The sequence below is a fragment of the Musca autumnalis genome, unplaced genomic scaffold, assembly GCF_047663935.1.
Source record: "Musca autumnalis isolate F117 unplaced genomic scaffold, ASM4766393v1 scaffold_3, whole genome shotgun sequence".
NCBI lineage: Eukaryota > Metazoa > Arthropoda > Insecta > Diptera > Muscidae > Musca > Musca autumnalis.
In genome coordinates this window covers 13,118,870-13,132,990 of record NW_027411866.1, presented here as the reverse complement: position 1 = coordinate 13,132,990, position 14,121 = coordinate 13,118,870, and the positions used below count along the sequence as shown (strand labels likewise).

General features: G+C 32.9%; 1 protein-coding gene across 31 annotated transcripts in view; it reads left to right on the top strand.

Annotated features, from left to right (window-relative positions):
- trol (terribly reduced optic lobes) overlaps window positions 1-14,121 on the top strand; it is a 387,741-nt gene that overhangs the window by 301,573 nt on the left and 72,047 nt on the right. For 17 of the 31 annotated variants that reach the window (XM_073973639.1, XM_073973635.1, XM_073973634.1 and 14 more), the window contains one exon: window positions 12,566-12,835. The exons of 13 other annotated variants lie outside the window; for them this stretch is intronic. In XM_073973639.1, coding sequence (XP_073829740.1) covers window positions 12,566-12,835 — 270 coding nt within the window. Of the gene's footprint in view, window positions 1-2,695; window positions 2,870-3,168; window positions 3,316-3,553; window positions 3,690-8,993; window positions 9,080-9,257; window positions 9,372-12,010; window positions 12,182-12,565; window positions 12,836-14,121 lie in introns of all 31 variants that reach the window. One more of the 31 variants, XM_073973606.1, reaches the window with a different exon arrangement.

Here is a 14,121-nt window from a genome sequence, read left to right as displayed (position 1 = left end):
AATCCACGCTTTGAGGCCAAAACTTTCCTTGAGAAAAATTCTTTAAAAAATCCACGCTTTGAGGCCAAAACTTTCCTTGAAAAAATTCTTTAAAAAAAATCCACGCTTTGAGGCCAAAACTTTCCTTGAGAAAAATTCTTTAAAAAATCCACGAATTATGGTCAAGACATTTCTTGAAAAAAATTCTTTAAAAAATACACGCTTTGAGGCCAAAACTTTTCTTGAAAAAATTGTTTAAAAAATCTGTGTTTTGTGTCCAAAACTTTTCTTGAATAAATTCACGTTTTGTGGCCAAGACTTTTCTTGACAAAAATTTTTCAAAAATCCGCATTTTGTGGCCAATACTTTCCTTACAAAAATCTTTAAAAAATCGACGTTTTGTGGCCAAGACTTTCCTTTAAAAAAATCTCTAAAAAATCCAAGTTTTTGAACCAAGATTTTCCTTGAATAAAATTCTTTAAAAATCCACGTTCTTAGACCAAGACTTTCCTTGAAAAAAATTTTTAAAAAGTCCACAATTTGTGGCCAAGATTTTCCTTGAAAGAAATTCTTTATTTTTGTAGCCAAAATTTTCCTAGAAAAAAATTCTTTAAAAAATCCACAATTTGTGGCCAAGATTTTCCTTGAAAAAAATTCTTTATTTTTGTAGCCAAAATTTTCATAGAAAAAAATTCTTAAAAAAAATCCACGTTTTGTGGCCAAAATTTTCCTAGTAAAAATTCTTTAAAAAATCCACGTTTTGTGGCCAAGACTTTCCTTGAAAAAGTCTTTAAAAAATCCACGTTTTGTTGCCAAGACTTTCCTTGAAAAATATATCTAACAAATCCAAGTTTTGTGGCCAAGACTTTCCTTGAAAAAATTCTCTAAAAAATTCACGTCTTGGAGCCAAGACTTTCCTCGAAATAATTCTTTTAAAAAATCCATGTTTTGTGGCCAGGACTTTCCTTAAAAAATGCTTTAAAAAATCCAAGACTTTGCTTAAAAATATTCTTTAAAAACCCCGTTTTGTGGCAAAAACTTTCCTTGAAAAATTTCTTTACAAAAGACATTCCTTCAAAAAAAAAAAAAAACCAAAACCAAGACTTTCCAAAAATATTTAAAAAATTGGAAATTTGTGGGCCGGATTCTTGTTCTATGAAAATTTGAAACGAAAAATACTTTCTTTATAAATTTTTCATTTGAAATTTATTTCCTTTAAAAAAGTTTTCATTTCATAGAACAAGAATTGAGCCCCAGGACGTAATTCGAAAATTTTTGAAATAAAACCCTAAACAAATCTTTAAAAAACCCCTCTTTGTGGCAAAGACTTTCCTTGAAAAATTCATTAAAAATCCACGTGTTGAGGCCAAGTCTTGTGGCCAGGACTTTCCTTGAAAAATTCTTTAAAAATCCACGGTTTGTGGCCAAGTCTATGCTTATAAAAATTCTCTAAAGAATCCAAGTCTTGTGGCCAGAACTATCCGTGAACATTTTTTTTTTAAAACCCACGTTTTCAGTGTAATCTTCAAAATGCTGCATACATAGAAAATGTCCACCCTGGCTGAAAACCTGAATCCTTTATTTGAAAAAAAATAATAGATAATTCATAATAAGTCATAATATTTTTTTCAATCTATTCCTTCCTAAACAATAAATGAGAAAATAGTCATAAGAATCTAAAATATTTTTGCAGTGTATTTTGCAACGGATGCACACTTGAACGCTTTATGCACAAAATTAAAGCTAAGGGCTAAGGTATAACATGACAGTGCTTGGTTTTACAATATCAATTCGTTTCTTTAAGAAAATAAGAAATTATTCAACTATGAAAGTTTTTTCTTCCAGTGTATTTTCCAAAATACTGCGGACAGAAAATGTTCAAACCAGCTAAAAGTCTGAATCTAGTACACTGGTCAACAATTTATGATATTTCCCCATACTATTTCCTTTCTTAACAAAAATAAGAAAAAAACAAAAATATTTTTTGCAGTGTATTCTCCAAAGCCTGCACACTTGAATAATACATGCACCGCATTAAAGCTAAGGTCTAGAGTAAAACATGACAGTGCTTGGTTTTCCAAAATCAATTCGTTTGCTTGAAAAATTAGCAATTATTCAAACATATAAATATTTTTCTTTCAGTGTATTTTCACAAACGCTGCACACATTAAGGATTTTTACTCTTGATAAAAGCCTTTAATAAGGACATTCATCAGCATCAATAGGGGGTTGCATATCAATTAGTTTTCTTCAAAAAATAAGGAATTATTTATTAAAAATTCAAAACATTTCTTCAGGTGTATTTTTGAAATGGCTGCACACTTCAACCGTTTATGTACCGAATGAAAGCGTACACTTCGGGTATACCATAACCATATTTGGTTTTCCAAGATCAATTCGTTTGCGTAAGAAAATAAAAATGTATTAAATTTCTTTTAAAACAAGACCTTTATTTATTTTTGTTTTTTATTTTATTTTTTATTTCTATTTTCACTGTTATTTTCTCATTTCATTTCTACATGTCTTTCTGTTATTTTAGCAATCAAAAAATACATTTTCTAATCATTTTTTCTTTTCATTTATTATCATAATCTTTTATTTTCATGGCCCATACCTTCAAAATTTATTTTTCATCAAATCTATCAACTTCATCTGACATCTATTCATCATCAAAAACATATTCAAACATCAAAATTCCCAAACAAAAAAATCCAAGATTTTACCGCTAATTTCAATAACACACGCAATTTGGCCGAATGCTTAAGTTATCAATTTCAATGCGCCGATGGTATTTGCATAGCCGATTATAAGCTGTGCAATGGCATAACTGATTGCCTGGACGGTTCGGATGAAATAAATTGTCCCATCAATTATGATGACACAAATTATGGTAAAGCAAAAAATACTCTTCCCATAGTTACCCAAATACAAATTAACACAGCAAAGTCCCGCCTTAGAGTTTAGTAAAACCAAGCACCATTATTAACATGGCATACTTTGAGGGATATAAAAATTGTCCTACTGATTTTTTAAATTTTAATTTTAATTGAAAATTATATTTTTTATTTTTCATTGTTTACATACCAACAAAAACATCATGAACATCAACATCATCCATATCACACACACACAAACATTACCCAACATTACACTCTACAACTGCATGTCATCGCCATATACCTACATCAGACTTTGAACCCGACGATTCCCTTAGCGAATGTGATCTCTATGAATTTGAGTGTGATTATTCACGTTGTATACCACTTGAAAAGAAATGTGATGGCTATCCTGATTGTGACGATGAAACCGATGAAATTGATTGTCCGCCATTTACAGGTAAAAGTCATAGCCAAGTTTTTGTGGAATATCTAAAATCGCCTCCCGTTCCAAAGGATCCTCTACGACTTTTTTCCCAGCAAATTTAGCTAACATTTCATGTAACCTGATTCTTTACTGTTTTTTAATATGAAGAACTTTATTTGATTTCTTTTTTTTAACACAAATATTGCAATTTTAATTCTTAATTGTTATCCCTCTTCCTTTGTTATCCTTCGCCGTTTGTTTTTCTTCACAGATAATTGTCACGACAATGAATTTGAGTGTGATAACAATTATTGTATTTTACGTGGTCAACTGTGCAATGGCATACCGAATTGTAATGATGGCACTGATGAAAAGAATTGCACATTCTGTCGGGAGGGTGCCTATCTGTAAGATTTTTCATTTCTTTGTGATCCATTGTGAAAAAAGAAATTATGAAATTTGCCTTTGTCTATATCTCTATAATATAAAGCAGAAGCCCATGGCTAGAGCATGCCCAGTATTGACTATTTCGAATAAATTAAGATTAAGATTAAACTCAACAAAATTTCTTTATGTGTATTGTTTGCAATAGCTGCACACATGGACAATTTTGGTAGCAGAGTAATGTTAGTTTTTCAAAATAAATTCGTTTACAGGGGAAAAAATTAAATTTTTTTTTTAAATTTTCAAGTTATTTTCTTCAGGCTAAAAATTAATGTATATATAGGCAGTTCTTTGTTTTTCCAATTCACATATATGTATCGAAAAAATAATTAAAGTTATTATTAATATAATTAAAATTATTATTAAATTTTTTTTCAGTGTAGTTTTACAATGGCTGCACACTTGAACGATTTGTGCACCACAAGCAAGCCCTATACCAGGCCATGTCCAGCCTATTATTGGTTTTTCAAAATCAATTCGTTTTATTGAAAATCGTGAGAATGCCTATCAAAATTTCCATAATTTTCTTTAAGTGTATTTTTGTAATGGCTGCACACATGGACTGCGTAGGAACAAAACATTAGCCTGAGATCCCAGGATGCCCAGACACTAACTGGTTTTGCAATATCAATTCGCTTGTTAGAAGAAATCAAATTATTTCAGAAATCTACAAAAAAATTTTAAGTGTAGTTTTGGCAATGACTGCGCACACGACCAATTAGGGTATCAGATGAAAGCTCGGTGGCCTAGTATATATACAAAACAACGGGGTTTGCATTATCAATTCGTTACATAAAAACCTGAAATTAAAAAATCAAAAATTTCTTTCAGTGTAGATTTGTACTGGCTGCACACATGACCAGTTGAGGTACCAGAAGAAAGCCTAGGGCCCAAAAATACACACCAAGTAGCTGGTTTTGTAATATCAATTCGTTCTTGGAAATAAATTCAAATAATGTACAAAAAATATAAAATTTTCTTTCAGTGCAGATTTTGAATGGCTGCACACATGACCAGTTAAGGTACCAAAATAAAGCCGGAAGCCCCGGTATTCACTCGCATTAATTGGTTTTGCAACATCAATTCGTTTGGTGAAAAAATCAACTTGTTCAGAAAATTTCCCCAAAATTTCTTAAAGTGTATTTTCCACATGGCTGCACACATGACCAGTTGAGGTACCTTAAGAAACACTAGGGGCCCAGTATTCGCGCATGACAACGTGTTTTGCAATATCAATTCGTTTCATACAAAAGAATGAAGTTAAAAAAATCAAAAATTTGTTTCAGTGTATATTCTTACTGTCTGCACACATGGCCCGCCGAGATAGCAGAAGAAAGAATAGAGCCTGGTTTTGCCCATAGTAACTGGTTTTGCAATATTGCAATTTGTTCTTGGAAATAAATTCGAATTATTAAACAAATCTAGAAAACTTTCTTTAAGTGTAGTTTTTTATGGCTGCACACATGGCCCGCCGAGATAGCAGAAGAAATCATAGAGCCCCAGTATACACACATAGTAACTGGTTTTGCAATATTGCAATTTTTTCTTGAAAATAAATTCGAATTATTAAACAAATCGAGAAAAATTTCTTTTAGTGTAGTTTTGATATGACTGCACACATGACTAGTTGAGGTGACAGAAGAAAGTCTAGGACCCCAGTATACACAAATAGTAACTGATTTTGCAATATCAATTTGTTTTTGGAAATATATTCAAATTATTAAAAAAAAAATACAAACACTTCTTTAAGTGTAGTTTTATAATGGTTGCACACATGACCGGTTGAGGTACCAGCAGAAAGCCTAGGGGCCCAGTATACACACACTGTAATTGGTTTTGCAATATCAATTCCTTCTCGACAATGAATTCAAATAATGTACAAAAAATACAAAATTTTCTTTCAGTGCAGATTTTTAATAGCTGCACACATGACCAATTGAGGTACCAGAAGAAAGCCTGAAGCCCCAATATTCACTCGCATTAATTGATTTTGGCACATCAATTCGGTTGTTGAAAAAATCAACTTGTTAAGAAAATGTTCCCAAAAATTTCTTAAAGTGTAGTTTCCACATGGCTGCACACCTGACCAGTTGAGGTACCGGAAGAAAGCCTGGAGCCCCAGTATTCACCCGCATTAATTTGTTTTGTAACATCAATTCGTTTGGTGAAAAAATCAACTTGTTAAGAAAATTTTGCACAAAATTTCTTAAAGTGTAGTTTCCACATTGCTGCACACCTGACCAGTTGAGGTACCGGAAGAAAGCCTGGAGCCCCAGTAAACACACCGAGTAACTGGTTTTGCAATATCAATTAGTTTCAAGAAAATTTTCGGATTACAAAAAAACCACAAAAATTTCTTTAAGTGTGTTCTGGCAATGGACAGTTCGGCTACTTATGCGCCAAGTCACAGTATGGAGCCCCAATATACTCACAAAAGTCTTTGGAATTTCAATTAATTTTTTTTTTTTTTTTTTAAATCGAATTTAAAAAAAATTAAAAAAATTTCTCCCAGTGTGGTTTTGGCATTGGCTGCACACTTGACCTGTAAAGGTACCACAATAAGGCCTGGATCCTCAGTATACAAACTCTGTAGCTGGTTTGGCCAAATCAATTCGTATATTGGAAATTTTCAAATTATTAATAAAAAATTTACAAAAATTTCTTTAAGTGTATTCTCCCCATGGCTGCACACATGACCAATTGAGGTACCAGAAGAAAGCCTAGGACCCTAGTATACACACCAAGTAACTGGTTTTGTAATATCACTTCGTTCTTGGAAATAACTTCAAATTATTTAAAAAATTTCTTTCAGTGTAGATTTGTAATGGATGCACACATGACCAGTTGAGGAACCAGAAGAAAGCCTAGGGCCCCAGTATCGACATACAGTTATTGGTTTTGTGCTATCAATTCGTTTCAAGAAAACTTTCGGATTATAAAAAAATCCACAAACATTTCTTTAAGTGCGTGTTTGCCAATGGGCGAGAACAGGGTCAGTTGAGGTACAAAAAACCTGGAAGCACAGTACACAGAACATCAATTCGTTTCATAGAAAAAATTTTAATTATTAAAACAAAATGCAAAAATTTCTTTCAATGTAGTTTTGTAATGGCTGCACACATGGTCAGTTGTGGTACCAGACTATAGTGTGGAGTCTCGGTATTTATAAACCGTAACTGGTTTTGCAATATCAATTCGTTTCATGGAAAATCCCAACTTTTTTAAAAAAAATTGAAAAAATTAAAACAAAATGCAAAAATTTCTTTCAGTGTAGTTTTGTAATAACTGCACACATGACCAGTTGTGTTACCAGACTATAGCCTGGAGTCTAGGTATTCATAAACCGTAACTGGTTTTGCAATATCAATTCGTTTCATGGAAAACCACAACTTTTTAAAGAAAATCGAAAAAATTAAAACAAAATGCAAAAATTTCTTTCAGTGTAGTTTTGTAATGGCTGCACACATGACCAGTTGTGGTACCAGAATATAGTCTGGAGTCTCGGTATTCATAAACCGTAATTGGTTTTGCAATATCAATTCGTTTCATGGAAAACCCCAACTTTTTTTCAGAAAATTGAAAAAAAAATTCTCTATGTGTTTTAAGGCTGTCCACATTAACAAATTTTGTGCCATAGAATAGCCTATGACAATGGTATCTTCAGGTCATATCCACTTTTCCAATATCAATTCCCTTCTTTGAAAAAATCAAGAATTACAGCAAATTGCAGGAAAATATTTTTGCAGTGTATTTTTTCAATGGCTGCACACTTTGGTAAGACTAATATCACAGAATAGCTTATAACGAGGGTATGTTCAGGCCATATCCAGTTTTTCAATATCAATTAGTACCGTTGAGAAACTCATGAATTATTGAAAATTTTAGAAAAATTTTTTGTGCGGTGTATTATCACAATGGATGCACACATGAACAAGCTTTGTAACATAGAATAGCCTACGGCAAGGGTATGTTCATGCCGTATCCAATTTTTCAACATCAATTCATTTCTTTGAGAAAATCAAGAATTATTGAAAATAGTAGAAAAAATATTTTTGCAGTGTATTATCACAATGGCTGCACACATGAACAAGGTTTGTAACATAGAATAGCCTACTTCAAGGGCATGTTCATGCCATACCCAATTTTTCAATATCAATTCGTATCTTTTAGAAAATCACGAATTATTGAAAATTTTATAAAAATATTTTTGCAGTGTATTATCACAATGGCTGCACACATGAACAAGCTGTGTAACATAGAATAGCCTACGGCAAGGGTATGTTCATGCCGTATCCAATTTTTCAACATCAATTCGTATCTTTGAGATAATCAAGAATTACTAAATACGTTAGTAACATTTTTTTTGCAGTGTATTATCACAATGGCTGCACACATGAACAAGCTGTGTAACATAGAATAGCCTACAGCATGGGTATGTTCATGCCATACCCAATTTTTCAATATCAATTCGTATCTTTGAGAAAAATCAAGAATTATTAAAAATTATAGAAAAATATTTTTGCAGTGTATTATCACAATGGCTGCACACATGAACAAGCTGTGTACCATAGAATAGCCTACAGCAAGGGTATGTTCATGCCATACCCAATTTTTCAATATCAATTCGTATCTTTTAGAAAATCAAGAATTATTGAAAATTTTATAAAAATATTTTTGCAGTGTATTATGACAATGGCTGCACACATGAACAAACTGTGTACCATAGAATAGCTTATGACAAGGGTATGCTCAGGCGATATTTACTTTTTTGATATCAATTCGTATCTTTGAAAAATCATTATTTTTTAAAACTGCAGAAAAAACTATTATTTCCAGACATATCTTAGTTTTTCAATATCATTTACAAACAACAAAAATTTTTTTTAAATCAATACAAAGGCAAATTTCATTATTTTTTATTTATTTTCTTTGTTTTCTCTTTTAATTTTTTTTTGAGTTTTTTTTTTAATTTTAATTTTTTATTTTTTACTCTCAAACCGAACAACATCCATTGAACACCATGAACAAACAACAACAACAACAAAACGTCTTCATCAACATGAACATCAACAACATACAACATCATTTCAAATTGCTGCACACAAACACATCAACAAAAAACACCTACACACATATGCACAAATCATTTAAACATTGCATCACCCTATCACCATCACAACACCATTCTTTGTTATGTTTTACTGTGTATGCTGCATACTTTTGGGGTTAAAAATTGAACAAATATCCATAATATTACCCAATAAAAGTTGCACCACCGGTGAATGTATTTTAGCCAATATGCACTGTAATGGCCATAATGATTGTGCTGATGGTAGTGATGAGCACAATTGTGGTAAGTTTCCGGGGAAAAATAAGAAAACGCATGAGGATTTTCTTTGTTTTTTTAGTTGTAATTTTTTTTTAATTTACTGTTTAGTGTTTGCTGTAATTTTGTTGTGGGATACGATTTTTATTTAATTTTTATTTTTATTATTCTCTTAAAAACAATTTTCGTCATTCTTTTTACACAGTGCCTTTTTGCCCAATTGGTTATATAAAATGCAATAATACCTGTGCCAATGCGAATTTAAATTGTGATGGCCACATTGATTGTGAGGATGGCATCGATGAACGCAACTGTCCCGGTAATGGTTTTCACAATATTTTTCTTTTTACTATTCCCAAGTAAACGTAGAACCCCCGTTTGAAAACAACTATGGCATTTTCCCGTTAAAAAAAAATCAAAATTCATGTTGCTCACATCCAATATCCCTCTTTTACACAGAGCTTGGAGAGAAATTGTCACATTTCCACAATATAAAATAAAATAAAAAATCAGGAAAAAATTTCGTTCAGTGTATGACAGCAATGGCTGAACACATAGGCTACTCAAGCTGCAGAAATATATACATAGACAGTTCTTTGTTTTTTCAAATCACTTACATTCATCGAAAAATAATTAAAAATATTAAAAAAACCAATTAAAATTTCTTTCAGTGTAGTTTTACAATGGCAGCACACTGGGACCGTTTGGGCACCACAAGCTAGTCCTATACCTGGTCATGTCCAGGCTGTTATTGGTTTTTCAAAATCAATTCGTTTTATTGAAATACATGAGAATTTGTATCGAAATATCCATGATTTTCTTTAAGTGTATTTTTGTAATGAGTGCACACATGGACGTTGTAGGGACAAAACACTAGCCTGAGGTCCCAGGATTCTCAGAGACTAATTGGTCTTGCAAGATCAATTCGTTTCTTTAAAAAAATCGAATAATTAAAAAAAAAATCAAAAGTGTACTTCAGTGTGTTTTTGCCAATCCTTGACAGTTGAGGTATCCGAAAAAAGCCTGTAGTACCAGTATGCAGACCCTGTTGCTGGTTTTGCAATATCAATTCGTTTTTTGGAAAAAAATTTAATTTTTAAAAAAAAAATTAAAAAATTTCTCCCGGTGTGTTTTAGACAATGGCTGCACACTTGCCCAGTAATGGTATCAGAATAAAGCCTGGAGTCTCAGTATACAAATCCTATAGCTGGTTTTGTAACATCAATTCGTCCTTTGGAACTTTTCAAATTACTAAAAAAAAATTTAACAAATTTCGTTAAGTGTGTTTTTCCAACTGGCTGCACACATGACCAGTTGGGGTGCCAAAACAAAGCGTGGAGCCCCAGCATACTCAAACAGTAATTGGTTTTACAATGTCAATTCGTTTTTTGAAAAAAACTAATTATAATATAAATCTTACAAAAATATCTTTAAGTGTAGTTTTGCCAAAAGCTGCAAACATGAACCAAATCAAAGCTTTAGGCTGAGATATATGTATGTTTTTGTTGGTTTTTCAATATCATTTCGTTTCAATGAAATAAGAACCCAGGAAATGATTAAAGAAATCTATTTAAAAAAAATTCTCTCAGTGTGTTTTTGGCAATGGCTGCACACTTGCCTTGTAAAGGCACCGGAATAACGCCTGGAGTCTCAACATACAAACTCTATAGCTGGTTTTACAATATCAACTCCATTCAGGCAAAAATTCCCATTAATAAAGTTTTTTTCAGAAATTTCTTTAAGTGTGTTTTTGCACACATGACCAGTTAAGGTACCAGAAGAAAGCCTGGAACCCCAGAATACTGAAACAGTAATTGGCATTGTAATATCAATTCGTATCTTGAAAAAAAAAAAACTAATTATTGAAGAAAGCTTCCAAAAATTGTTTAAGTGTACTTTTGCCAAAGGCTGCACCTACGGACCATTCTCGTGCCAAAAGAAAGCTTAAGACTGGAATATATATTTGTCATTGTTTTTTTTCAATATCAATTCGTGTCGTTGAAATAAAAATTTAAGAAGTCTATAAAAATTTCTCTAAGTGTGAATGACAAAAACCACACTTTGAAGCTGCGTACCTTGCCACTTCTGGTATCAAAATTCATTTGTACATCATTCTATACACCAACTGCTTTTGGTTTTGCAAAATTGCAATTGCATTTCATTGCAAAAACTAAAAATCCCAAAAAAATACATAAATATTTCTCTCAGTGTATTTTCGCACCGTGCCACCGTGGTGCAATGGTATGCACGCCCGCCTTGCACGCAGAAGGTCGGGGGTTCGATTCCCCGGCCAGGCAACATCGAACATTTTTCAACGGTGGCAAAATACCCCTCAGTAATGTTGGCGACATTTCCTGAGTATTTCAGCCTTGAAAAACTTCTCCATAAGTGGTGTCTTAAGACACGCCGTTCGGACTCGGCGATAAACAGTAGGTCCCATATCATTGAGCTAAATATGAATCGGGGTGCACTCATTGATATGAGAGAAGTCTCCCTTGTCCCGTATGGGATGTTGTGGAACAATGTTTTTTTTTTTTTTTTTTTTTGTTGTTTATTTTCGCAATGGCTGCACACATAGACAACTTATACCGGATACGTAAGCTTGTGACTTTAGCATACCAAAACACGTTTTGGTTTGCCATTATCAATTCGTTTCTCCTTAAAAAAAACTCCACTCAATCCTCATATCCACGCTTAAGCCCCAGCAACTCCACCACACCTAAGCTCCATAATCTCAACATAATAACATTATAATTCAATGTGTCTTTATTTTTTATTTATTAATTGTTTTTTTATGATTTTTCTTTTCACACACACACCACAAACCATCCATCCACACAACCGCATTGTCACTTTCGCCAACAAAAATCAAACAACTCCACCATTCACCCCATCACAAATCACCAAAACCACCACAACTTCAATGTTCTTCTACCAAATATTGTACAACGCTCGCAGAACGTGGCATTAGCAATGAAATCAATAACGAAATATTTGCCAATGAAACCTGTCTTCCGGATCAATTTCAATGTTCAAGCTTTGAGTGTATTGAGAAAAAATTTATATGTAATGGTAGACCCGATTGTAGAGATCAATCTGACGAATCTCTAGATCTTTGCAAATGGAAGGGTAAATTATAAATAAGTTCTAATTAAAAATAAGTAGAGATAAGTTAGATGTAAGGCCTACTACAAACTCCATTTGTTGGCATAGTTTCCTTATCCAAATTATGTGTAACAAATTCTTAAATGTCTAAAAGATAAAGAAACAAACAAAACTCCTTATCATGTACAGCATTATTAATAAATTTCTTTCCTTTTTCCACGCTTTTCTCTCTCTCCCTCCCTACCTGCCTTCTCCACATCTCTGTGTATATGCTTGTTGTACCATAACATGAACAATATCATGTCGCACAATCATGCTTGTATATAACGCCTAAACAAACAAAAAAAAACCGCCACAAACACACCCACCCACGGCTTAATAAACCCAAAACGTATGAAACTACTCCAGTTACCCACGTTCTAACCCCCGATGACTGTGACAGCACACAATTCTTCTGCGACGATGATTGCCATCCCATGGACATACGTTGTAATGGTGCATCTGATTGTGCTGATGGCACTGATGAACAAGATTGCCCCATTACTGATCCCTTTAAACCACCACGTCCCAATGTATACCCATGCCCTCAACACACCTGTCCCAATGGTAAATGTTACAGCGAAAGCGAACGTTGCGATGGCATTTCTCAGTGTGAAGATGGAACCGATGAACTGGATTGTAAGTTGAAAGCATCATACTAAATCATAGTCCATTATTATTAATATATCTATAACAGCCAAGTATTAATTTCAAATTCTTTACTAAATGCACAATTTTTTTCAAAATCCAAAAAAAAAACAAACAAATTTGAAAATTATTGCACTTTCATTATCAACAAAATTTGATGATTCGAATTTGAGAAAAAAATGAAATATAAATGGAAATGCAAATATTAAAAAAACGAATGGGAGTGTTAAAAAATAAGAATTTAAAATAATTATCACGGCATGTTTTGAAATGACAAAAATGTTGCTAGGGCTGTCTTCTAGCGCAGCATCGCCAGTTCCTCCAGTATCAATTCTTTTCCTCGAAAAAAAAAACATATATAATTTCTTCTTTAAAATGGTGTACAATTTCCCCCAGAAAATGCATTGATTCTTTAAAAATTCAAATGGGCGAATTCCAACTCAAAAAAAACCCAGGTTGCAACCGATGATTTTATTCATTAGGGAAAATTTTTTAATCACATCCAACATACCGCAATTCCAGTTATGATTTTGGGTATTTTTTCTCTTTGCGGTGCTATTCTGATCGAAAAATACGAACACTTTAAAAATTTCTCACGCTACTTAAGAATCTGTTAGACATTTTAAGAGACGTGCTCCAATGAATTGAAGCCCACATAATCATCAATTATTTACAACTATTTTCTGAAGACCATAACTTCTGCAAATAATTTTGGATCTTTATTCAGCAACTTGATTACGAAAGCTAGGAAGATAACCTTTAAAATGGTGTACGATTTCCCCCAGAAAACTCATTAATACTTTAAAAATTCAAATGGGCGAATTCCAACTCACAAAAACCCAGGTTGCTACTGATGATTTTATTCATTGGGGAACATTTGGCAATCACGTCCAACATACCGCGATGCCAGTTATGATTTTGCGTATTTTTCTCTTCGTGCTACACAGATTCATAAAATTTGTACCACCATTTTCTGGCGCCCAAAACTTCTGCAAATATCTTTCAATCTTGATGCGGCAAATTCGTTATGAAAGCTTGGAAGATAAGCTTCAAAACGATACAAATTATTCCTAAGAACACGCATCAATTCCTCAAAAATTAAAATGGGCGAATTTCAACTGAAAAAACCTGGGTTGCACGTGGTGAATTCATTCATTGAAGCATATTTTCCGCCTTGTACAACATATTGATTCCGCTTATGAATTTGCGTATTTTTCTCTCTTTGCGGTGTTATTCTGAACACATTTCTCCCGCTACTTATATATCTACTAGTCATT